This window comes from Colobus angolensis, unplaced genomic scaffold (assembly GCF_000951035.1).
Source record: "Colobus angolensis palliatus isolate OR3802 unplaced genomic scaffold, Cang.pa_1.0 Scaffold31, whole genome shotgun sequence".
NCBI lineage: Eukaryota > Metazoa > Chordata > Mammalia > Primates > Cercopithecidae > Colobus > Colobus angolensis.
Genome location: NW_012116377.1, coordinates 8845975 through 8872080, shown reverse-complemented (window position 1 = coordinate 8872080; position 26106 = coordinate 8845975). Strand labels below are relative to the sequence as shown.

Genomic DNA, 26106 nt, shown 5'->3' with positions numbered 1-26106 from the left:
TGCTGTTGGCAGAGTGCCTGCTGAGTAAGAGAAAAACAGTTTGCTGAGCTTTTACTATAAATAAATAATATGGGACTTATTTTCATAAAGTCAGTTTTATTTCAAATAAATGTATATTTAATTATCAGTATCCTCTGGGTTCATCACTTTAGGTATAGCATGAAAGTAGAAACTTTATGTCAGAGTGCTCAGTATTCTTCATGTAAATCTGCTGTGGCTTTACAAAAGGATCCTAAATTAAATGTGGAGCCTTCTCCTTATCACAAAGTATAGCAAGGATCAGGGAAAATTTATTGGCCCAGCTGGTAGATTGGTAGACTTGCTCAATTGTTTTGAGCAGGGGGGATTAAACTAATTTGTGTTTTCTGTCACAAACTGAAGCATATTTCTTGTTTTTTCTCTTATGTTTTACCTCAGGATTTTCTTTGACGATGTATGAAAATAAGATTGGGAAGGTTAAAATAAGTAAAGGGGTGGGAGAATCTGAGCACTTTAGGTTGGCAGAAGTCAATACCACTTTCTGAACAAGGATGACATTATAGTGACTGGAGCCAAGGACAGAGCTGAGCACTGATCACTTCTCCCTCCCAAACATGTGCTCTAGGGGGCGCACTTCTTCTTTGGACACTCAAAGCTCCCTTATTCCTATGGGAGTGTATCCAAGATAACACTAAGGATTGGATTTTTAGATCAGACTCTCACTAATTAGATATCTTACCAAGTGTAAAGCTTGACTAATAATTTCAAGGATACAAGTAATTCTAAGGCAGAGGTGACATGGGAAAGGGCCAGGACCACCAGTGCAGCTCCAAGCCTTTTCTTGCAGCATCAGGACATGCTGCGGCCAGATTGACGTACAAGGTCTGTAAATTATGTATGTCGCATTGTATCACTTGCCCTGAAGAGAGTCATTTGGTCATGAAAGACATTCCCTTTTTACTTAGATAGTTGCACAGCTTATGTGACACCTTCCAGAGAGCCATGCCTCTAAAGCACAGATTCTAGGATTATTTACCATAAGAAGCCCTAGACAGACAAGATTTATCCTATTAAAAGCATTTCCTAGATAAGTCATCTTTTCCTAACAAGTACCATTAGGTTATTTGTCAAGAGGTCTGTCATTAACGTGTTTACAAGATTTGATCTGGTGAACTTCTTTCTTTCTGGGAAAGGCACCTCCACTCAACACGCATCCCCTGCCCCCCGGAGGAGAGAGTATGGTTTGCAAATCTGTTGCTTAACCATTCCCTTCCCAGTATCAAAGTGAGCAAGATACAATGACCCTGATAGGAAAAATGAAAAGCCAACATTCTTCTGGTTTGGGCAAAAATCGTTCCAAGTAGTCTTATGATTCTTAAGATAGTTGGAAATGATCTTTTCTCCACCAACCAAATACTATATATATTTTATGGGGATGGTGATGATTGAGTCTCCAGTGAGGAAATACAAAAGAAAGGACATACTCCCCAGCTCCCCAGGAGGTAAAAGAAAGAAGGTATTGCCGCTGGAAGCCTCAATGGGGAACAGAATATAGGAGAAACAGGGTTGATGTGGTGGATAAAGTGCCAGACTTGGATTCGGGGGACCTGGATTCAGGCCCCTGCGTAGCCTCCACTGAGTTCTATAACCTGAGGAAAATCAATTTATCTCTCTTAATCGCACTTACCTCATCTGACAGTGAAATAGCCTAGAATCCCATCTATTGGCCCCAGATTAGGAACTCCTGATCCATATGATCTAAAAATATTTTATTACTCTGGGATGTCATAAGCCTATTAAGTCTGCAACCTCAGGTTGTTCCCAGTAGGATGGAAGTCAGCATTCAGGCTGTAGAGGCTTGTAAATAAAAGTGGTGTCAGCAGTAAGCATGCAGGGATATATGGGTGCTGCATAGCACATTCTTTATCTTCCCTTTATCCTTCTCATTCTTCTCTTTGTTCTCTTTATTGGATTACACAATACTGCACCTCTGTTCTTGTGCTTTACCGGGGTAGCCCCTTCCCTAAGAGGGCAGTCCAGTGACAGAGAATGCCTCAGTTGCTGACTTACAGGTCAAGCCATTTGGGAATTGGGTTGGATTGAGTTAGTTTGGGCTAGATTGGGCTGAGAATGCTCAGTGTGAGAGAAAAATTGTGGTTAAATTCTTGGAGATAACCCCTTACCCCACCTCACTTTCTTTATAGCTCAGAGGGAACCATTACAGAGAGCGAAGCTGGTCTGTAATTTCCTTGGTGGGCTAGGTGGTGGGAGGAAGCTGGGGGAGATGGCCCTAATTGTGTCCGGACTTTTTTTTTCCCCAGGAACTTTTGACTTGCTGTGAAGAAGGGAAAGGGGAGCTCAAGGATGGCCTGGAAGTGATGCTCAGTGTCCCAAAGAAAGCCAATGATGCCATGCATGTCAGCATGCTGGAAGGTAGCTGTCCTCCCCACACTGGGGAAGCCTCCTCTCTTCCTTAAGACGGGGGAACTTGCATCATGAGAGGAAGTGGCATGAAATTAGACAAAAAAAGCTAAGGCTGGAAGAGAGAAGAAATGACAAATAGTTACATAGGCCCTTGTCGTGTGAGAGGGGCTCCACAAGGACCAACTTGGCTAGCACCCTGCTTCCAGGAAGGACCAGGCCTAAGCCACTGGAGGTTATGTGGACATGTTGCTGCCCATGAGAGAGTCCAGGACAGGCCATTACCCTCACTGTTGGTGTGCTAGAGCTCCCAACCCGCAGCAGTCTTGTTAGTCTGTGTAGCATCTGCATTGCATTGCCTTGGTCATCACAATGAACAGAAATCCTGATCACAGAAACACACACAGACACACACACACAAAGCATACCATCTTCAGCCTTATGCTCTTTTTTTATTATGGTAAAATATACATAATATGTGTAGCATAAATTTACCATTTTAACAATTTTTGAATATACCGTTCAGTGGCATTAAATACATTCACATTCTTGTGCAACCAGCATTTTGTCTTCCTGGAAGGTTAGTAAGTCCAGCCAAACAACTCTGATAAGACTTCAGTCAGCTGAAACTATCTTCTTAGGACCAGAAACCTATAGAGTAAGATTCCAGTAAAGTCGTCTTAACACTGCAGAATGAGTGGGCAGAGCAGCCATACTGGGGCGGAATTTGTTAGATGAATTAATGATTTAACATTTTTTGGGGAGGCCAAGGTGGGTGGATCATGAGGTCAGGAGTTCGAGACCAGCCTGGCCAACATGGCAAAACCCAGTCTCTACTAAAAATACAAAAATTAGCCAGTTGTGGTGGTGCATGCCTGTAATCCCAGCTACTCGGGAGGCTGAGGTATGAGAATCGCTTAAGCCCAGAAGACAGAGGTTGCCGTGAGCCGAGATCACATTGCTGTACTCCAGCCTGAGCGATAGAAGGAGACTCCATCTCAAAAAAAAAAAAAAAAATTAACATTTTTAATGGATGCTAAAGGAAATGTGTATAGCCTGTTGCAAATATGTAAACACGTGGCTGTTTTTTCTCTTCTGGACTCCATCCTACTCCGCCAATACCACCACCACCTTAGGAGACTTGATACGGTCTCCATATTTCCTGGACCATCCTTAGCACTAGAAGCCTCAATTCTTAGAGCAAAGGAGCCCTGGCTATTTTCCTTAGGCTGAGCAGGAACAATCTAATTGTACTCCTGTTGACACAGTTTCTCCACTCCTTTCCTCCCTGTTTATACCTTCACCTCCACCCCACCATGAAGTACCTGCAAGTACCCAGCTCCTCCAGTCTGTCCCTGACCTATGCTCTGGATCCAGCTACTCCGTGCATGGTCTGTTTACCAGCAGCAGCAACAGCACCTGGGAGCTTGTCAGAAGTGCACATTCATGGACTCACCCCACACCTACTGAATCAGAATATCTGGGGAGGTTGGAGGGTGGGCAGTAATCTGTGTTTTCACAAGCTCTCCAGGTGATTCTTTTGCACATTAAAGTTTGAGAGCCTCTCTTAAAAACTTAAAGTGGTATAAATATAAACTGTATAAAGTGGTATAAATATAAACTGTTGAAGTCTTGTGCAAAGCAATCAAAGGGGGGAATTCTAGAAATGGAATACAGGAATTAAGGTAGACCAGGCACAGTGGCTCATGCCTGTAGTACTAGCACTTTGGGAGGCCAATGTGGGAGGATCACTTGAGCTCGAGACCAGCCTGGGCAACAACAGCTGGTCTGTAGAGACCTTGTCTCTACAGAAAATATAAAAATTACCTGGGCATGGTGTTATGTACCTATAGACCCAGCTACTTGGGAAGCTAAGGTGGGAAGATCACTTGAACCTGGAAGTTCAAGGCCACAGTGAGCCATGATCATGCCACTGCACCAAAAAAAAACCAAAAACAAACAAACAAACAAAAAAGACGAATGAAGAGAATTAAGGAGGTAATATGACAAATAAAGATGAGCTGAAGACACTCAGTCAGGAAGTGTTTGTCCTCAGCCCTACTCATAGCTGCAAGTCAGGAACAGTAGAAAGTTGTGGAGGACAAAGGAGCTATGGGATTTGCCCTTGTAGGAGGCCAACTGTGGGTATGTGAAGATGTGAGGTTGCATAGGACCTTTGCAGGAGATTCCACTAATATTGGTTATGTATATAAAAGACATGGTGCAGGAAGGGGTCAGGAGAGATCTAATTGCAATTCTCAGAGATGTCTATGGAAGTGTTCAGCAGTCTCTGGAGTTAGCAGAGAGAGAAAAACCCTTTAGGAACTGAGGACTAACAATAAGAGAGGCCTTTCTCCAAGAGGGGAGTGGAACATGGCCCCCCTGACTGTGGCAGTAGAGAAACTCCACAGGGTGAAAATGGATGTTTTTCAGGGTTCGACGAGAACCTGGATGTGCAGGGGGAGTTGATTCTCCAGGATGCCTTTCAAGTGTGGGACCCAAAGTCGCTGATCCGGAAGGGGCGGGAGCGGCACTTGTTCCTCTTTGAGATCTCCTTGGTTTTTAGCAAGGAAATCAAAGACTCTTCAGGACACACGAAATATGTTTACAAGAACAAGCTACTGGTAGGTGGGGCAGGTGGGATAAGACAAGACTCCCTGCTTTCATAGAACCCATGGGCAGGAAGGGATCTGGACACACTCATCTCATCTCCTCCCCAGCCTCCACACCAAAACCATCCTGGACAAATGAAAATGTCTCCTATTTGGAAAGCACCCCACTCACCTCCCACGTCTGCATTTTAGAGTTCACAGTTCTTCTTTCTGTTTGCTTTTAGCACCTCCCTCTTCACCTTCCCTCCCTGGTACCTGCTAATCAGGCACGTGCCTGTAGGTCCTTCCATCCTGGGTAGATGAACAGAATATCCAATCTGTTAAAGTTTGATTGACAGAAGCCCCTCCCTCGGTCCTCTCCTCTTTGTTGCCTTTCCCTTCCCACCCCAGCCCTAAGTTTCCCCACTGCCCTCCCCTTCCCCGCCTCTCACAGGCATTTCCTGTCTACAGACCTCAGAGCTGGGTGTGACCGAGCACGTGGAGGGCGATCCCTGCAAATTCGCCTTGTGGTCTGGGCGCACCCCATCCTCAGACAATAAAACAGTGCTGAAAGTAAGTACTGCTCTCTGCTAGGCACAAGATTAGGGTTGGGGGTAATAGAAGTGGGGGTGGGCAAGTGATACCTAAAAGCTAAGACGCAGAGACTCTACTGAGCCATGGGCCTCTCTTGGAAATGGTAGCATCACATGGGTATTGAGAAGCAAATTCTATCATGAAGGTAGACCCAGAATCTCAAAGACGCATGGTCTCTTCAAGTGCATGCACATGTGTGACCAACAGGGAAGAGGGCAGGGAGTGGCCTGCGGGGCCAGCTCAGCAAGACCCACTTAAACTGTGCTCTGTCCGTATGTCCTCCTTCAAGTGGCAAGAACAATTGACACTTTGACAAAAGGCACCTTGATTTGCTCTACATTCGTTTAACATTTTTTCCTAAATAGCTTCTGTGTAAAAGGTATAGTGCCTAGTGTGGTGGGGGATAACGTTGTACAAGATATGGACCTTATTCCCTCGGAACCTATGTTCTTGAACCCCTAGTAAATCACATTGGCATGGGGACCATGCTGATGGGGAGAAGTGTCAAGAGGGGGCCTTTCATTAGAGGATGGCCTTGAGGAGTCATTGCTGCTCTCTGGGGCGCAGCAGTGATGTTAGCCTGGCTAAGCAGCGATCATGCAGCTAATGGAGCTCCCAGCAGTCATTTGCTTGTCAGGAAAGTGCTCATCACCAAGGAATAGATGGTCCAACCCTGACAAAAGCTTCACACTTGTTCACTCTGAACTGCCAGCATAGCTGCTACCTGTTGTGAGGCAGAATTACCAGAAAAAAAAATTCTACCAAGACAAATGGAATCATCATAAAATGATAGCAGTGCCTTAGTTAACAGAGTTAGCTTGCCACAAGCCCAGGACTGACTTCTAGTCAATACAAGTCTGTGGAGCCATGCTAAGTGAGCATCCTGACATATATCCATACTGATTGAGAAGTAGATGCTGCCCCTCCCAGTGCCCACTAGACCTCCCCTGGATCTAGCAACCCAGGTGTTAATCCCTGTCCCAGGGGAAACTTCCAGATTCTGTTCCAGCTCCAGGGCAGATATCAGGATTGGTCAGTGCCTTATGGGTTATGAAATACTTTGACAGTTACTCTCATACAAGTAATTCTGCATTGAGTCTTGAGGTCAGAGCACTGTTCTGGGAGTTGGAGAAGCCTGTTTCTGGTATTAAAGAGTCATAAGTATGAAATGATAAATAAACTCCCCAGACATTTGGAATCCTTGAAAATAACAGATGAAGACTGCAGGAGGGTTGAGAGCTGTTTTTGGCAAGGTGATGGGAGTTGGGGTTCTCAGTCTCTCTCCCTGTGGCACTCTAGGCCTCCAACATCGAAACCAAGCAGGAGTGGATCAAGAACATTCGAGAAGTGATTCAAGAAAGGATCATTCACCTGAAAGGAGCTTTAAAGGAGCCACTTCACCTCCCCAAAACACCAGCCAAACAGAGGAACAATAGTAAGAGGTAACAAGCGCCTCTCCCTCCAGCACTGCCTGCCTCACAGGCTTCTGGGTGCGGGAATGGGATGAATCTTTGCTTCTGAAGGGGGATGTGCCCTGCAGGTGGCACTTTCCAGGAAGGCCTGTGAGTTCCACCTAGGATGAGTCATCTCATCTTTAAGCATCTCACGAGTGTCAAATTCAGCAGGGCTTCATTGAGCACCTCTTATTTGATGAACACTCTGCTAGGTGCTACAAGATAAAAGGAAGTGTAAGATGAGTCGATTCCCTTAAGAGCCATCTAATAGCCATGTCTCACACATGTAATAGACCAGAAGAACCACCGACAGGGATCATAAATGCTATAAGAATTCAAAGAATGGGGACTTTAGATGAGCCCTAGAGTGGAGGAACTCTGAACTGGTTGGATAGTGAAAGGGCTTTGTGTACTGTAACATGTGGAGTGGTGGTTTCATTGCAGCTCTTATTGCAACACCCACAGAGACCTCACCTTCATTCACCTATGATAAGCAATGTCATTGGGCAGAAGAGGACTTATTTCTTATATCTTTCTGGACCCTTCTGAATCCCAGTTTCCTCTAAACCCATGGATGACTTCTTAAGTATTTCTTTCCCAAGTCTCCATATGACACCTACACTTCTGATGACTCTTTTGGGGGACACTTCCAAAGAAAGCATACAAAAACTTCACATACATTTTGAAGAAAAAAAACGGGGTTCTAACAGAGATGGTCATCAGTGGTAACAGGTTCTTCCCTCCTCCCCTGTAGCTGAAGGGAATAAATCTAGAGGATTTAGTTGACCCTTAGGTACCAACCAGGACAAGCAGTGTAGGGAGCCATTTCAGGGCCTGTGAAGCAGCAGCAGCATTGGTCCTGAGCAAGGTGGTAACCAAAAGAAGGATGTGACTAAGGTAGAGAAACCTCCATGGGGCAGAAGCCCCAAGACCTGCATGACCAGGATAAAGTCACCTCCTCAGTGCTGCATGGAGAAATTATAACTACTCTGGGGGAGGGGTCATTTTGATGTCAGTTATCTATGTCCAGAGTCCAGGTAAGGAGGGGGTGGACTAAAGTCTAGCAGTGGAGACAGGCCATGCCTCAGGGAATCCATACTTTAATAAAGAAATTAGAAAGGAAACAAGTATAAAGAAATGGTAGTCTAGAATCATAGTGAGAGAGGATACTCAGGTGAGGCTGACTAGGGTTATTTACCCTGACATAGCCCCTTTTTCCTATAGTAGGAGAGTTTGGGCATTTCTAGAATATGGGAAAGGCGTACCTTGGAAATGTCCCTAACTTTTCTCCGCTCACACCTTTTCTCTTGTCCTGTGATGGGTGGGTGAGAAACCTTGGCATACTCTGCAGAGAATAGCCAGGCAGTCTATAATTCCATTATCTTGGATTCCTGGATATGGGGACAGTTTATAGAGGAGTTCATTGGTTGGGGAATACTACCCACACTCCTAGGTGGGCTCCCCACATCCCCCAGAAGTGACTTCATCTGGAGTGGACCAGAAGGGCCCACCATGGGCCAGAATAGCAGGAAGCAGAAAGTACAGCCAGCTCTCAACTGTCTACACATGATGGGGAGCACTGGCCCAGTTAATCCAAAACAACAGATGATCTAAAAGTCCTTTATTTTTGGTTTTGAAATGCATCACATAAATTCTTTTTACAGCAGATTTTCCTTCCTACGAATGTGTGGCTTATGTTATTAAAATAAATTGACATTTCCCAAGCTCACAAATGATGGTGAGAGAGCAGTTGACTTAGAAGTGTTCTAGGTGGGAGAAAATACTTTTTATGATGAATAGACATTGTGTGTATACATGTGCACATGCCTGGGTACTTGCATACACACACATCCACATACATCCACACGTACACCAGAGTGTAATATTTTAAACCCTTTGAGGTGAATTCATTATTTGTGGCACTTTGTTCATGTGGTAGGATTCTCAGGCTTTCAGTTTCCCTGTCCCCTGATGCCATTAGTTCTCCACAAGCAGCATCAGGGTGTCTTTTATAAAAGCGCGCATTGGAAGAACTGTCATTTCCTGTGCTAATTCACCTAACCCCAACCCTAACCCCACATCTCTCCCAGCTTTTCCTGGCACAGACCTTGCAGCCTTCATCAGTTTCCAGACATCCAGTCCCTCTTGGCCATGGCTATGGGCTCAACACAGGATGGGGGCACAGTTCTATAGCTGGAGAGCTGAAAGAACATGGGAGTGGGACAGCTATATGGTTTGGGGCCCAGGAAGGGGTCTAAATGCCAGGAGTGCACTCAGGAGATGGTCTTAGCTGACACACAGAAGCACAGCTGGCTCCAAAGCTGCTGTGGAACCTGTGACTGTTCTCCAATATTTGAGAAAATGCCTTGGCCTTCTATGTTGATAAGAAATCATTATAAACATGCATGAGATCCTCAAAACCCAGCCAGATGAAGGTAATAAATTCCTTCTCCACACCCAGGAGTTGAAGGTCCAATATCAGGAATTTCCCAAAGATAATAACCCCTGGAGACAATATTCCACTCAACTTGTTTTCTTGAACAGAAGAAACTTAAGTTTAAAAGAAATCTTAGCTGGGTGCAGTGGCTCACACCTGTAATCTCAGCACTTTGGGAGGCCGTGACGGGCACATCACCTGAGGTCAGGAGTTTGAGACCATCCTGGGCAACATGGTGAAACCCCATCTCCACAAAAAAATACAAAAATTATCTGGGTGTGATGGCAGGAGCCTGGAATCCCAGCTACTTGGGAGACTGAGGCAGGAGAACTGCTTGACCCTGGGAGGGGAAGGTTGCAGTGAGCCAAGATCACGCCACTGCACTCCAGCGTGGGCGACAGAATGAGATTCCATCTCAAAAAATAAAAATGAAAAAATAAAAGAAATCTTATCACTTCTGTTTTCTTTATAGGCCAACTGTAAATGAACCCTCATCCTAATTACAGCATGTACAAAAACTTGAATACCCTGAATTTGGGATTATTGAAATGACCTAATCACTTGGATAGAAGCCTAGGCTCTAAGTAGGATATATATCTTCCTACTGCCTGTTATAGACCCATTCCCAAATATACATATATATATTCACATATACATACACCCCCTCTGCAGCATGGGCTGGAGGAGTTTTGGGAAAGGGGGTCATTTTGCGTTCAGTTATCAACATAGTGATTATGTATTTACTAAGTGCAAGAAGTGACGTCACTGAAAATCGCATAGGGCCACTCTCTTTAGCAGGATAATTTTAGACAAATCCCTGCTAGAAAGTGTGAGGCGCTGCTCTGCCCACCCAACCGGAAATCCTTGTGTGTTCTAAACCCACAGTGGTTCCCCCCACCCCCACCCCTGTTTTTTTTCTCTTCTTCCTGCAGGGATGGAGTGGAGGATATTGACAGCCAGGGAGATGGGAGCAGCCAACCAGACACCATCTCCATTGCTTCTAGGACCTCTCAGAACACAGTGGACAGTGACAAGGTAGGACAGAGTCCTAACCTTCCTTCCCCTGAGACTTCTTGATGGCTCAACCACCCCTGAAGAGGTACCCCTAGAGAATTTCTCTCACTATGGATCCTACCTTCAGGAGCCAGTTGTCTCTTTGTGCCAAGGGGGAAAGAACAGGGCTGAAGGAGGCATGTCCCAGCACGAGATCTTGTCTGAGGGGATGGAAGACTGCGGTGGTTCAGGCTGACCTCTCCTGTTGGGAGAGTTTAACAAAAGTGGAAAGGCTGAGTACTGAGGGAGTCTAGGTTTCTTCTCTTTCTGAGATGCCCCACCTGGGCTTCTTGGGCTGCCCTGCCTTCTGGGAGGATGGATCTCAGGGAGGCTGAATTGGGATAGTGTCCTGAGACCTTAGTGGCTGTGATTGGCTCAAATTTACAGTGATTTGAGAAGAGCTCATCTCAAAGTTAGACCAAGCTTAATGGTTTGGGAAATGGCCACAGAGATGCTGCTTTGTAGCAGCCTTTTATCCAAAGGGACTCTAGTGGAAATGATGCTTTCCTCTGGCCAGATTATTGGGGCTCAGTTGCTGAAAGACAGGAGGACCAGGAAGTGCTATATGAAGGATGTAGTTGTGTGAGAAAGCCTGGCCACTTGCTTTCTAACATTTTGGAGCAAGTAAGCAAAAGTTAGTAGCTCTGCTGGGAAAGCAAAAGAAAAGAAACTGTAGCAAAGGCTCTGTGTATTTGCCCCAGGTAGGTAAGGAATGCAACCGCCGGAATCTGTAGCAGGGGGAAGAAAGGGTCCATGTCTGAGCCTCCTCTCATTTGCTTACTCCAGAATTCAAAGAGTATGAGATGATCTTTTGCTGCCTATTAGTGATCTTATTAATGAAGTTCTGGGTTTCCAAAGACTATTTGTCCCTAGTTTATTCAGACCTAGTATTTTGGCCTGCTCCTTCAGGCTCAGACAGCAGGCTGTGTCATTGCTTCATCTTAGTTTTCTAAGTTATAGATATTTCTTTTAAAGATGATCTGCATTCATTAGGATTTTTCCTATTTTTTCTTGCTGGGAGAAAAAAACCATTGAGACCTTAGTGTGGGGACTGTGCCCCGAACCTGCTGAAATTGTGCCAAATCACCCTAATCATGCTTTAGACTAGTGCTCAAGGTCATTCAAGGTAATTCTGACAACTGCCCTCAAGTTTTTAAGCCATTTTCTACTGACTATCAGAGTGGATGGAAAATTAGTTTTTTTTTTCCACTTGTAAAAACATACAATGAAAAACCATGTCTGTAATTTCCTGTCTCCTCTGACCTGTTGTCTAGAAATACAACCTAGTGTTCCTAGCGTATAAAAAGTGTTCGTCTTTAAACAGTCAGTGGATGGTAAGTCAAGTGCAGTGTTTCCCATGTTCAGACATAGATTATTAGTGTCATGGTCCAGGGAATTCATGCCTTCCAGCTGCTAATCCATCTTCCCAGCAGCTCTGACTTTGACACAGACCCCTATGCTAGAGCCATTTGTTTTAGGAAGACCTCAGCTCCAGCTATGCCTTGTCTTTCTGGCAAGATGTGTGGGGCTGGATTAGAAGACCTCTGACAGCAGCCATTTTACTATTAATGAGGGGTCCTTGTACTTAGACTTTATTCTACAAGTAAGCAAGTAGGCTCAGAGAAACTAAGTGACTCGCCCAAGACAATTCTAGTAGTTGTGGGAAGGCAGGAACTAGAACACAGATCTCCTGATTTTTCCAGTTTTCCCCCACTCTGAAAGTCAAAGCGTTGAATTCCTGATGCTAGGATGAACTCAGCTGGTCAGTTTTTCTGCATATTTCACAGAAACAGCACTCACATATTCATGTAGAAGCACCCATCATGTGCCAGGCTCTGTGCTGGATACTGTAGAGAGATGTAGACTATTTGTTGAGTGTGAATCTCTACTTGTGTAATTTTTTGTTTCATGTCTGTCTCAATAGCCAGGTCATTGAGCCCTGATGAAGGCAAGAGCTGTGTCTGTCTGTTTAATTGCCGTACTCCTGACACGCAGCACAGAGAGGCTCAGGAGATACTTGTGAAATAAATAAATAGAGGGGACAAAATGACTGGTCTCAGGAAACTCCAGGAGGAAGAGGCAGCTAAAACCAGTGTTCTGAAAGCAGACAGATAGATGAACATTGTATTTTTAAATGTGCTAAAGAAAGATCAAATCCCAATTACCTTCTCTGGCCTTAGGAGACATGAGCAGAAGGTAGGAGATTCTATGTTATGTCCGTATACAAAACCTAGAAAATTCCTTAGACATAGTCACACTTTCAAAATAAGGGGAAGATCATTCTAGGCCTATGCACTGTAATTTAAATGTTCTTACTCTTCTAACACAAAACAGTGATAACAGGGCAGCCATGTGTCCTCTGTGACTGCACTTTCCTTCGTCCGTTAAATCACTCATTGGTATGTTTGAACTTGTAGATGTTATCAGCAGTGTCAGATTTTCCCCAAACTACACTAGACTGCCAGGGAACCCTGGTTTCTAAGTGGTCAGGTGAACAGCCTCTGAAAAAGAGGAAGTTAAAAAAGTGGACTGATCAGGTAAACTGACTCATATTCAACAGAAGGGCAAACAAGGGCACTGTGGGAGGGGAGTGGGTGGAGACATCTCACCCAATTCAGACTCATCTAACAGTAGACTTCTAGAAAAATGCCCCAGTCTTCCTCTTACAATCCAGAGGAATGACAGTAATAGTTTCCCTGTCTGGCTGAGTAGATGAGGAAAGCATAACCATTAAAGAGTCATGACACACCAACTTGAGGTGTGGCGGCTCCAGGGTCTCCTCCAACCACTCCGTGTGTGTTACATACGCTGTGGTGTGGTGGAAGGAGTTCGATATACCTAGGTTCAAATCCCAGCTCTGACACTCTGTGTCACATTGCATAGGTTACTGTACCTTCCTTTTTCTGTAAAGCAGAGATAATAATACCTATCTCACTAAGTCGTTGGAAAGATTACGTAAAATATTTGCTTGATAACCATTAGACATTCAGTAAAAGTTAATTCCCACTCTTACTAGAGGGCAAGCAAAGGCTTAGATACTATGAATAAGACTGCACAATTATTTGGCAGACTGTGAGGATATTTGAAAATGCTTGAGCTAGTTCTGCCCTGTGGTTTTATTGTTTATTAACTGTCAGCAGGTTCTTCTCTATATTAGACCTAAAGTGATGTAGCTTCAACTCACCTGTCTATAAAAATAACTTTACTCTCTTTTCTATCTGCTAGCCCTTAGAATCTAAGGTTTGGATATTTGCTGTTAGCATTGGCTCATGGGTTATTTTATTATTTAATTAATTATGGTCTATTAGCATCACGTATTAATTTTAATACTCGAATTGTACCACATTTTGCTAGTGGCAGCTCTTAAGGCTTTAAGTGTTGAAAGGTGCTTGTCACATCTTTCCTCCAAATCATCTCTGTTTAGAAGTCATCAGTTTCTGTGTCTGTTCCTTATGTTTATATATCTTTCGGATGCTTCCACATCCAGGTTGCCTTCATCTGGATTTACTCTAGTGTGTAATTTCTGTAAAAAATGAGTCCTATAAATACATCTAAATATAAATACATCTAAAAGGTACATAATACTGCAGAAGTATTCTAACTAATGTAAACATGGCTCCTTGTTCTAGGACTAACTGCTATGTGCAGATCCTGCCTAAGACGGCATGCCGTGTTTCGCATGTGTGTCCAGTGCTGGCTGGTAAAATCTCCATACCCTTTTTTATGGACTGTCCTTAGTCGGGCGGGTGAGTTAGTAACCTGAGTGTAGGCTACTTTATGTCTATTAGATTTTCTTTTATTTAGTTCCATTTCAGTGTTCTAGAATGTATTGAATACAAATTATATTGTCCAGTGTGTTAGCTGTATCTCTCTGCAGTATTGGATAAATGCATCTTCTATAGCTTCATCCAGATTCTTGCTAAAAAGACAAGATTGGGAGCAGAAGACCAATGCCCAACACCACTTCTCATTTCTCACCTAGGGTCTGTAACTTGGAAACCTCCTTGTCTGACTCTTCTTTGACATCTCCAGAGAAGGAAACGCAACCACTTTTCTCTATAGCAGAGAAGCTGAACTGTTTTCTTAAGCTATAAATCCTCTCTTGATGAGAAAACAGTTTAATATTCTTAATCCTACATTAAACACTGACAATACAATATGGGTGCCTCAGTAAATGGCATTAGTAACTTTTCCAGGGTTGCTTTTGTTCAATACTTAAATGGGTCTGCATAGCTTCTACCTTGCACCTGTCTAATACAAAAGCAGTAGTTCCCTAAGGGGCAAACAGGTGTGCTTACTTCGTTCCATGGTGGTCTGAGCCCCTCCATATTCTGTCCAGGAGTCAGTTCATGATTTTCTGAAAAGGTCATTCCACTGTAAATCATCTTTTGACTATATGTGCATTACTAAATGGTGGGGCTTTGCAGTCACACTTAGAAGAAATCTAGAATTATAGAATTCTAGCCAAGCAGGGCTGAGTAATGAGGTGACAGCCAAATATCTTCTTGTTTAACCTGATAGATATCTGCTGAATCCTTTCCAGCTAATGGTACACAAGCAGCCATCTGCACTGTAATAGTTCCAGTGCATGTATTTGCCATTTAGCCCAGGCATGCTGGAAACAGAAAATAAATGCTTATTGAAGGGAACGTTACAAACCTATCCTAGTAGGGATACTCTCCATCCAAAAATCACTATAAATTTCCAGACATGTCAGAGTTGGCTAGAGAGAGGGAGATTGAAGTGAAATTGACTTGCTGGTACTCTTCTCTGAAAAAATTATAAGGGAAGGAACACTGCTGAAACATTTCAGGCTGGTGTGTGGTTTGAAGAGGAACTTCAGTAATGAGCTAATGTGAGCTGAGGTGCAATGTGGGCTGATAATGGTGATATGCTAAAGAAGAACAGGGAAATACCTGGAGAACCCCTGACATTTTTGGATATAACTCAATGGTTTTTAAACCATGAATTATCACATCAATGTAGTGGGTCAGGACCAAGATTTTGTTTTACCAATTGGGAAGGAAGGCTTGGGTCGGAGATGGTAAGGGTCCAACTAAGGGGAAATTCAAAGGATTCCTGCAGTGTCACTGCTGCTTTAATAACAAGCCGTAGCATGATGCCAGTAAACAAGAGGCAGAGCAGCCTAGCTGCAGGAGCCTTCTGAGAACAGAACTCCTATAGAGCCTTACCTGTTTCATCAGAACTGACAGTTTCATCACCTGCACACTGGGAGGCCACTAGATGCAAGGGCAGTAGCTAGAGAGAGGAACCACTCCCTGCACCATGAGATACCCAGTCCCTGTGTTGGTATATTCCCACCCACTTCATTCATGAACTGTGCGGAGGTCCTACCTACTCTACAGCAGATGCTGTTCTCCATGCTAGAACTACAGCAGTAAATGAGAAGAGGCCCTGCCATCTTCCAGCTTACATTCTGGTATATAGAAAACCAGAAAGAGAAAGGATGTCAGTTTCTAGTCTTCTGCTAATTGCATCAGCGATAAAAGACTGCTTGGTTTTTCTTCTGAGAAAAAGTGGGCTAATGCTGCAACTGAAAGGACTTGAATTAGATGTAAGAAATTATTTTCCCTGTAGGGATTAGTGCTTATGGAGGACAGATGACTGAGGGAAAAAATGAATGTCTTTACTTAAATGGGTTCACAAATAGGAAAACAGACAAACAAAAACAGAATAGGGATGGAGTTAGGACAACTCAAAGCTCAAAGGAGAGCACCCTAGTTCCCATCCCCTAGAAGCAGTCTTCGACTGAGATTCCTATGCATGTGATTTGAGAAAGTGCTCCTAAGGGGGGAAAGAGAGAAGGGAAGCAGGGTCTGGTGGGGAAGGAGTGAAGGCTGGTCCCTCCCAGAGCTCTGCAGTAGGAATTGCATGGAGTTTGCCCTGCCTTGAGGCAAGGGGGCCAGCCGTTTGTGTCAGTTGTGAGCTGTGGACACTGGTGCCCTGGCAGGAAAGGGGATCTGGGTGGGCTGCCCGTAGTGTCTGCTGCAGGGAGGAAATGTGATGTAAAAGAAAGGGGATGGGTTTTGAGATCAGGTACAATCCCCAACTGGGTGCCAACTGCATGACCCGAGTGGTCCTTTAATCACTTCATACCTCCATCTCCTCATCTGTACGATGAAGGCAGTGATTTCTACTTCCTGGGATTTTGAAGGACTAGCTGAGATCCTATATGAAAGAGCACAGAAGACCTGGGGTAGGTCACTGCCCAGGGGACTGCGGGGCACTCCTGTGCAAGAAAACAGGCAGCAACATGCCCCCTAGAGTTTCAAGGGGCCACAGACCACTGTGTTTTGCCACTGAAGAGAAAACCAGACATCTGGAAATGTGGAGACTTGGCAGCATTAGGATCAATAAAAATCTTAGCAGTTCACATGGTAATATTTTTCACTTGACACATTCTTAAAAACCATCAAGATAGTCCACCCAAGACTGGATCTCCAGCATGTTGCTGTGACAGCATGTTAGGTTTAGCTGTGGTCCCTGGACAGTGGCACCACACACTGGAGATCCGGCCCATTAAATGTGCTATCTTGAAGGCAGGAAAAATGGGATAGGTCTCTGGAAAAAATTCCTCAGCTCTTCTATTACTCTGCCCTTTGTCTCAGTGGGGCTGGAGGGGCCCCTGAAATATTTCTTATTAGGGAGAGATTATGCTGCCTCCCATTTAGTAACAAAACACTTCAAACCCTTAAATAAATACCTGAAAAGTGTATATAATTGCACTTCCTGTTACCAAGGCCTAGAGTGGATATGTCTGAAGTCTAAACTTGGGCTTTATAATATAGCTGCGAAATCTCGAGTCTCAGTCACATCCCACACCTGACAGCATATAGGATTAGAATTGCTGTATAAATCCCAGATAGAAACACTCTGATTTTCCTGAAGGACTTGATAGTCACTCAAAAGTAGGAAAAATACCATCTCCACTCTAAGCCCAAATTGTTATTTTTTTTTTTTTAGCTTTCTTAATAATTCAAGTCCAGAGCTAAGTCTGAAAATAACTTTCTTCCTAGTGTAGTTCCTTTGTTACTTTTATCTGTGGTAGGCAGGTGGCTGGAGGAGGAGGAGGAGCGGAGGGTAACAAAATGCAGAGGTTTCTGTGGTACTTGGGATGCCTACAGCTCCCTGCCTCTGGCTGCCCACTCACCTCCCAGAAGCACAACTCCATCCTCTCCTCAGAGACATTCGACACAGTACAAATGTGTGGGCTTTTCAGAACAAATCGATAAAGTGTGAGGAATTTAAGTCACAGGTTTTCCTCTAAGCGAAAGTTCCTCAAATAAATGACTGGCTTCCAGCTGTTGCATACCACCAAAGGGTATGAAATATACTTTGCTGAAAAATACAAACTAGCTTCACAGGGCAAAATATTTCATATCAGCATTATTTTACTTAATATTTTGATTTATATTCCATAGCTTGAAAACCTCCCTCGAGAAACCCATCATTAAAATTGCCAATCATCTGCAAAAGCAAGTAAGTTTCATAAAATATGGCTGCCAGTGAGTAGTTTGCTGAACACACACAGCTTGCGGGAAACCTCAGAAATGCCCTCGTGGTACTCAGAGCACTTGGACCTGCATAAATATTTGTTTCACGTTTATACAAGTACTTGTTACAGAAATAGGGATGCTGGAAAAGGTGATTTGCCAGTAGATGAGATCTGTATGTGATAGCTGCAAGGGTAACCAGAGACTAGATCTGATTCAGTGTGAGTTTGGAATTTGAAATCATGGAATCTTAGGAAGGAAAGGAACCTTAGAGATCATCTAGCCCTCTTCCTTCATTCTGTTTTAAAAATAAATAAATAAAGTGACTTGCCCAGAGTCATGAAGCCACTTAACGGCAGACCTAAGATTCAAAACCAAGTCAATCTCCTGCCTGGTAAGTTGGATTAAAAATAGTATTTTTGTAGTAACCTTGATAGTTCAGCTTGTTGATCCTTGCAACAGAAAGGAAACATTACTATTACCCCCACCCGCCCCCCACACCGAATGTCCTTGCATCACCTCCCACTTTGCCCCAGCAAATCCACAGCGACACAAAGTAAATTACAAAGTGGTTCTGTAGTGCAGTCCAGGGGCTTCAGGGTTGGCATGTGGCAAGTATTAATGCCTATCACAGACTCATTGATGCCAAATACTTGTGACTCACATCATAGCCTTGGTGGGAGTGTGATTGTGCCCTAGACAGAATCTTCCAGCCTCTCAAGCAAATTCTGGTTGGGCTCTGAGAGCTTGGCAGTGAGCAGTGGGATGTGGCAAGGCTGATCCCTGCTGCAGAGCTGCCTGGGAGGACTGAGCTGCCAGAACCAGTTCAGCCCCACCACAGCCCAACTCAAATTGAAATCTATTTCATTATTAAAATTTTGGTGGAAGGAGAAATAAAATCTGAGAGCGAGACAAGATGTTAAAGTGGATTAGCTGGAGACAGTCCAAGGCAAACAAGACTCAAGTGAGTACGCTTGCAGTTCTGCCAGGAGAAGGGGTACAAGAAGGGAGATGGCATGGATGGAGGGAGGGGAGGGGAGAACAAAGCTTGGAGGCTGCAGGTAGAAAAGTGGTAGCTTTCAGGGCAAGGATTTTACTGGAGTGTTCTGCATAGACCTTTGGATATATCCCTTACCCTTTTTTCCTTCTGAATCAATTAAAGGGAAAAAGTTATTTTCATATAGAACAAAATGACTGAGTCCACATTGTCAAAACTAATTGTAGGGGAAACAGGGAATGGGAAATTTTGTTCTTCAAAAGCTGAGCTCCAGGATGACTAGAAGTGACATTGGGAGTGTATTACCTGGAGGCAAGCTCTTCTGGTAGACATGAAAATAAGCTTAAAAACTTTAAGCAGAAGGAGTTGGGCATGGTGGTTTGCACCTGTAATCCTACTACTTTGAGAGGCCAAGGCGGGTGGATCAGCTGAGTCTAGGAGTTCAAGACCAGCCTGGGCAACATGATGAAACCCTCTCTCTACAAAATATATATACAAAAATTAGCCAGACATGGTGGCACATGACTTAGTCTCAGCTACTAGGGAGGCTGAGGTGGGAGGATTGCTTGAGCCCAAGAGATCGAGACTTCAGTGAGTTGTGATTGCACCACTGTACTCCAGCCTGGAGTGAGACCCTGTCTCAAAAAACAAAACAAAACAAAAAAAGTCTTTAAGCAAAAATTTGCTAGACAGGAACCTCTGGAGCCAATGCAATCTAGAGTAGGTGGGGCAGGCTTGAGGTGGCTTTGAAGTTATGGCTCTGCTTTGGCTGGAGCTCCCTTTACCTTATGTGCGGTGGTATAAAACATAACGATGTCATCTGTGACCATAACATAGAATTCTTGGAAAGATCTTGTTGACTAGACAAGTGGGGAAATGTAACTCTTTTTTGTGATCTTGAGCTTGGATTGAAAATTCTTGCTTGAGTTTCACCTACCTGGCACTTTAGTGTCACTTCATCCCTTCTGGTGACTACTGCCAAACTGTCTGCCACAACCAAAGTGGTGGATGGATGATGAGAGTGGGTGAATACATGGGTGTGTGAGGTGAGAACTTCCCCATTGCTGAAAAGCCGGCTTTGTCAAGAGAAACAAGTTCGAAGATCCTCTGTGGTAAAACAGTGAGGATGTAACGTTTGGCTTAGGGCTTCTTCCAGGAACAGTTAGTAGCAGATGCCAGTTAAGGACAGCTTGCCTCAGGCTTGAGAGCTCTTCTTTTAGGGAGAAAACTGCTCAAAGAAGATGCAGAACTGTATAGATCGGACCAGGACAGATGTTCACTCCTATTTTCAGCCAGACACTTGCCCCACTACTAATCAGCCTTCTCATTCTTCTCCCTCCGTGTCCCATGCAGATATGGCGCTGGTTGTGTTGAGCACTCATGTTGTCATATCAGGCTGGCAGTTTGTTTTCAATCTCTCCCATTTGTAGGAACTTAAATTTGAGTCTCACATGTTCAGAACGTTCAGGTAGTCTTATTTTTTTTTCTTTAAGAACTCTAGTTAGTTCTTTTTCAAATTGCTAATTGCAGAGAGAGGTACACATTAACTAGAATTTCAGAAGAGATGCTTTCTGCATGACCCCTGCTGATCCTGGCTAAGGAATGCTTTGTGAATGCTCCTAGATACATTGCTCTCTGCCCCGTAGGAACTGCAAGGACTTAAACACCTCTCTGAATGTTATGATATGCTGGAGGAAAACCCAGGCTCTATTTTTTACTACCTCTGTACCCTGTCTCCTGCTAGCTAGTGTCCTTTCTGCAAGAATAGGATTTTTAAAGTTGCACTTACTGTTTGCTGTTCCTCATTTACGCATGGAAAACAGATTGGCTTAGTGAGCCATAGAAGATATTAAAAATTCATTATCTTTTCCTTTGCTTGAGATTTTCATGTAGGCTGTCTTTTTATCTCATTTACTAATTAATTCATCAGTCATTTTTTGAGCTTCTACCATGTGCCAGGCACTATTGTAGACACAGAGGATATGTCAATGAAGAAAACACAAGCAGCACCCTGGTTTCCTGCTTAGACCTTTCTCTACAGTGCTGCTAGCCTGAATATGCCCCATTTTGAGACATTTCAGATTATTGTTTGAAAAAAAGAAAAATTCTTCTTAAAAAAGCATTTGAAGGTATATGGAGTGGATGTAGTTTGTTAAAGAGAGGTACTTCAAATCATGAAACCTGAAATCTGTAACTTACTTCACCTCCCCAGCCCATTTCATCCCGCCACCCCCAAAATGAGAACGGTCACAGTTCTTAGGCCTTTTTCCACACAGTCTCTTAAAGGGGAATGCTTATTGCATTAATTTTAAAAGTCTTTAAAAATCTTAAAAGAGAAAGACTTCTATAATATGTTATCTGACATTTAAATTTAAGACAATACTGCCAACAGGGGGCATACGAAGTCCAAACCATGAAATTTGCTGTTATTTGGAGGGCAAACTACTAGGAACCACTGATACATGCCCAAAGAGAAAGCTCTGTTAACACAGAAGAATGAAACTAGGTAGAGTAGAAAATTATTTCAAGTATATTGGTACACTGAATTTATTCTTTTATTCAACAAAATTTCATTGTGTCCATTGATGACCAGAAACCACGGAGATTCAGAATATATCAAAACAACTTCTGTTTTTGCCCAGTCTTCTGAGTTCACACCCCAGTTGATAATATGTGATAGTGTGTGGTGATAGGGTGGCTGTATACATGTTATATGTATTTATGAAGTGAGACAGTTGTACTGAGCTCTTCCTTTAAGCCAGTTGTTGTGCTAGGCATCAGAGAAGTTACAAAGACAAATGTGCTAGATGAGATACACGTTTACCACCCAATATGTTACATTTTATACCAGAAGCATACTTACTTTGAAAGATAAATTTAGCCTGGGAACCAAAGCATCAGAAGTGAAATTTGAGCTTGGCCTTGAAGTTCATCTTCCTTTCTGTTTTTCCTTCTTTGTTTCAATTTTGGTCCCAAAATATTTATTCTATATTCTTTTTTATTGAAATGTACAGTATTTATATTACCTAAATGAACGTTATGGGTCAATCTGATTAAATGTTACTTACCATCTTATTTCTATAGATAAAATGTATTCCTAAGTATAAACATCTGATTTACATCAAACTTTCTAAATTTTTCAAAATGTAAAATATACATGCAAAAAATGCACAAACAGAATTGAACAATTTAATGGATAATTATAAAGTGAACATAGACGTCAAAACCATGCAGGTCATGAAATAGAACATTGCCAGCTTTTCAGAATCCCCCTTTGTGCCCTTCCCTGGTCACAACCCTGGAGGTCACCCCTCTCCTTGTATGCATAATAGTGTCTTTCCTTTTTTTTTAATAATGTTACCTTCTATGCAGGTATCCCTAAACAATTTCATTTCAATGTGGCTGTTTTTATATGACTAGAACCATTCTATGTATATTCCTTTGTGTCTTGCTTCTGTTGCTCAATACTTATTTTTATGGGATTCATCCATGCTGATGTGTATAGTTCATTCATTTCCATCATTATATAGTATTCCATTTTATGAGTATACCACAATTTCTCCATTCTGTACATGCAATGTTTGGGGCAATTGTGAACAGTGCTGCTGTGGATATTCTGGCATATATACCCCTGTGCATGAGTACTTGAATTTCTCTAGGGTGTAAAACTAAAAGTAAAATTGTTAGGTGATAGGATGTGTGTGTATATTTTCAACTTTACTTGAAGATGTCAACTATTTTTCAAAGTGCCGATACCAAATTTACACTCCTGCCAATATATATGAACTTTTCCGTAGCTCTGTATCCTCACCACTAGTATGTATTGTTAGACTTCAGAATTTTTACAGATCTGGTGGATGTGTGTTCATATGTACTTATGGCTTTAATTCGTGTTTCCCTGCTTACTAATCAAGTTGAACATCTTTTCATATTTGTACTGGGGCTTTGGATTTTCTCTTTTGTAATGTTCCTGGTTCAAGCTTTTGCCTGTGTGTACAGTGGGTTGTTTGGCTTTTCTTATTCATTTTTAGAAGTTCATATATTGTGGATATTAGTCCTTTGTTGGTCATATATGTAATATGTTTCACCCTGTGGCAAATCTTTTCATTCTCTTTATTGTGTCTTGATAAATACATATAATTTTATATTCTGAAGGCTATACATTGATAAGTTAGAGGCTCATGTGATGTGACATATCAGACTTTTCTTACATTTTGTATTTTATTTTATTTTAATTTTTTTGAGACAGAGTCTTGCTGTCACCCAAGTTGGAAGTGCAGTGGCGCAATCTTGGCTCACTGCGACTTCCACTTCCGAGGTTCAAGCAGTTCTCCTGCCTCAGCCCCCAGAGCTGCTGGGATTACAGGTGCACACCACCACACCTGACTAATTTTTGTATTTTTAGTAGAGATGGGGTTTCACAATGTTGGCCAGGCTGGTAACAAACTCTGACCTCAAGTGGTCTGCCCACTTCGGCCTCCCAAAGTGCTGGGATTACAGACATGAGCTACTGCTCCCAACCATATTTAGTATTTTAGGGTACAGTTCACCATTTGTTTCTCCACAGAATAGTGTACCAATGTGGAAACTGAATATATAATGCAAGTTTATGTTAATCCTTAAGTATGCCCCTGTTTTAATGAAGGAATAAGAAGCTGACTTTTTAAAATGAATGTTTGTTACATTTCACTCTATGCATTATACGCAAGTAATAGAGATGCAGCAATGAAATATGCTAGAAAAAAGATATTAAATTTGTTGGTTTTGGATCTTAGATGTCTGACAAACAGCCAAAATCTAGGAAGAAACTAGCAAGACTAAACATCTGTTGCTCACAGGAAAGCCTTGCAAATCTTAATTTTATATGTAATCCTTATGATCTTTGCCTTATGATCTAGTTGCTCAACCCAAAGGATATTAGAAGATGAGAAAGTTTCTTCTCTATAGGCACATGTATTGCCACAAAGGCTAAGCTGTGGACAGCAAGGGAGGATACAGAAAAGCTATGAAAGCAAAAGCTGATGGAGGAACTAACTCCAATAGTGTGGTTCTATGTAGTGAAGCTATCAGGAGTGCTATATGGCTGGGTGTGTTCTGAGGTCCTCGCTTATATTTTGCACTACACCAGAACAAACAAGCACAGTGTGATGTGTTTGGCATTGTGGGCAAGAGAGAGATCTAGAAACTGGGACCAAATGTAATTAAGAAAAACAAAGCTTTCAGTTTGGGAAGATCAGACAGTGTTCCACATTAGACTTCACTGAATGGGTAGAATTTATCCAGGCAAGATTAGTGTTGGGAGCAAGGAGGAAGATCATTCCAAATGGATCCAACAGCAAGAGCGAGGGGTAAGAGAGAAAGAAAGGAGAATGTAGGGTAAGTTTGGGGCATGGAGAGTCAGTATGCCTGGTTCAAGTTCAGGGTTTGTGAATTAAGGGTTGGGAAATAAAACTGGAATGATTGGCTGGGTCCATCATGGCAGATGCTGAACACCATTCAGAGGAATTTAGACTTTCTTGAGTAGCACACAAAAAACATTGAGGGGGTTTTTTCCAGCATGATGGTTATCGAATTACGTTTATCTTCACCTTGATGCATCATTGTCCTTTTATTCTTTCATTCTCCAGCCTCCAAAACAGTCTATTGTTAGTCCATCCACAAGCTCTGGATCTCCTCCTTTGTAGCGGCCTTCAGTGTATCAATTCAACACCTTTTTTCCCCTTCTCATATTGTCAAACACCTCCTTTTCCCCTGCCATCTAAGGCTTATTTGTTACCTCATGCTCCCAATGAGAACTGCGCTTGAACTTCTACTCCTGAATCTTCTTTCTTTAGAACTACCCCCATCTTCAACAATAGTTTTTGTTGCTTCGCTTCTGATGTCTGTGATCAAAATTCCAAGAGTATGTCTCTGAAGTGACTGTACTTCTAATGCCAATTTCATATTCACTTACCCATTCATTCGCCACATTTTTTTCTGAGTACTTAGTACTAGGTGCTAAGTGCTGCTCTAGGGTGGAGGTGCAGCAGGGAAACAAAACAGGCCAGTTTTCATGTCTGGAAATGCCCACTGCTCTCCACATTAATCCATGCCTTTCCCCCCATCCCCACAGAGCCACCTACGCTAATATTGTCCTTCTCCTCTCCCTTTCCCCAGTCAAACATTATTCTTTAACATTCAGGGCATATGTTGCCCTGAATTTATTTTGTATTTGCCATGTTGCTTAGCATAAAGCTGTACTCCTTTTTTTTTTTTTTTTTTTTTGAGTCAGAGTCTTACTTTGTCACCCAGGCTGGAGTGCAGTGGCGCGATCTCGGCTCACTGCAAGCTCCGCCTCCTGGGTTCACACCATTCTCCTGCCTTGGCCTCCCGATTAGCTGGGACTACAGGTGCCCACCACCACGCCTGGCTGATTTTTTTTTTTTTTTTTGTAGTTTTAGTAGAGACAGCATTTCACCGTGTTAGCCAGGATGGTCTTGATCTCCTCACCTAATGATCCACCTGCCTTGGCCTCCCAAAGTGCTGGGATCACAGGCGTGAGCCACCAAGCCCGGCCAAAGCTGTACTCTTAGCAATGATTTGAACACTCTCTGTTCCTAGTGCTTGCCTTTCACCCTGGGATCCAGCACTATATTTCCAACTGTCTGTGACATAACTGCATTTGGATGACTTGTTGCATTCTACTCAACAGAACTGAAACTAAACTCATCATATACCACATCCTTGATGTACTGCTTTCTCAGTTTCTGTCCACAGCTTTGTCTGTAGACATCGTGGCCCTCCTTCACTATCTGCTTGCTCAAGTGACTTCCATTGGAGGGCTGTCATGATAGCACATTCCTCAGCCTACTGCATATTCTGTATAATAGCCAAGATCTGTCCCTGGGAGCTTCTAGAGGAAGAGCATGGCTCCCAAACCACATAGCTCTTTCTAGGACCTAGAGCTTCCAGTGAGGAGGCCCCTTCTCTCTGCTCCTACTCCTCCCCTGGGGCCCAGGCAGTCTGCAAACCTCTCTTCCAAATGTGTGTTTTCTAGTACGTGTGTGATCAGCTTCAGTAACAGATA

The 26106-nt window shown here is 43.1% G+C and overlaps 1 protein-coding gene across 4 annotated transcripts in view; it reads left to right on the top strand.

Moving 5' to 3' along the window:
• The window catches only part of KALRN (kalirin, RhoGEF kinase), a 643785-nt gene that overhangs the window by 408549 nt on the left and 209130 nt on the right, over positions 1-26106 (top strand). For all 4 annotated transcript variants that reach the window (XM_011950775.1, XM_011950777.1, XM_011950776.1 and 1 more), the window contains exons 29-33: positions 2301-2412; positions 4834-5024; positions 5463-5564; positions 6885-7027; positions 10409-10511. In XM_011950775.1, the coding sequence (XP_011806165.1) occupies positions 2301-2412; positions 4834-5024; positions 5463-5564; positions 6885-7027; positions 10409-10511 (651 nt within the window). The remainder of the gene's footprint in view (positions 1-2300; positions 2413-4833; positions 5025-5462; positions 5565-6884; positions 7028-10408; positions 10512-26106) is intronic.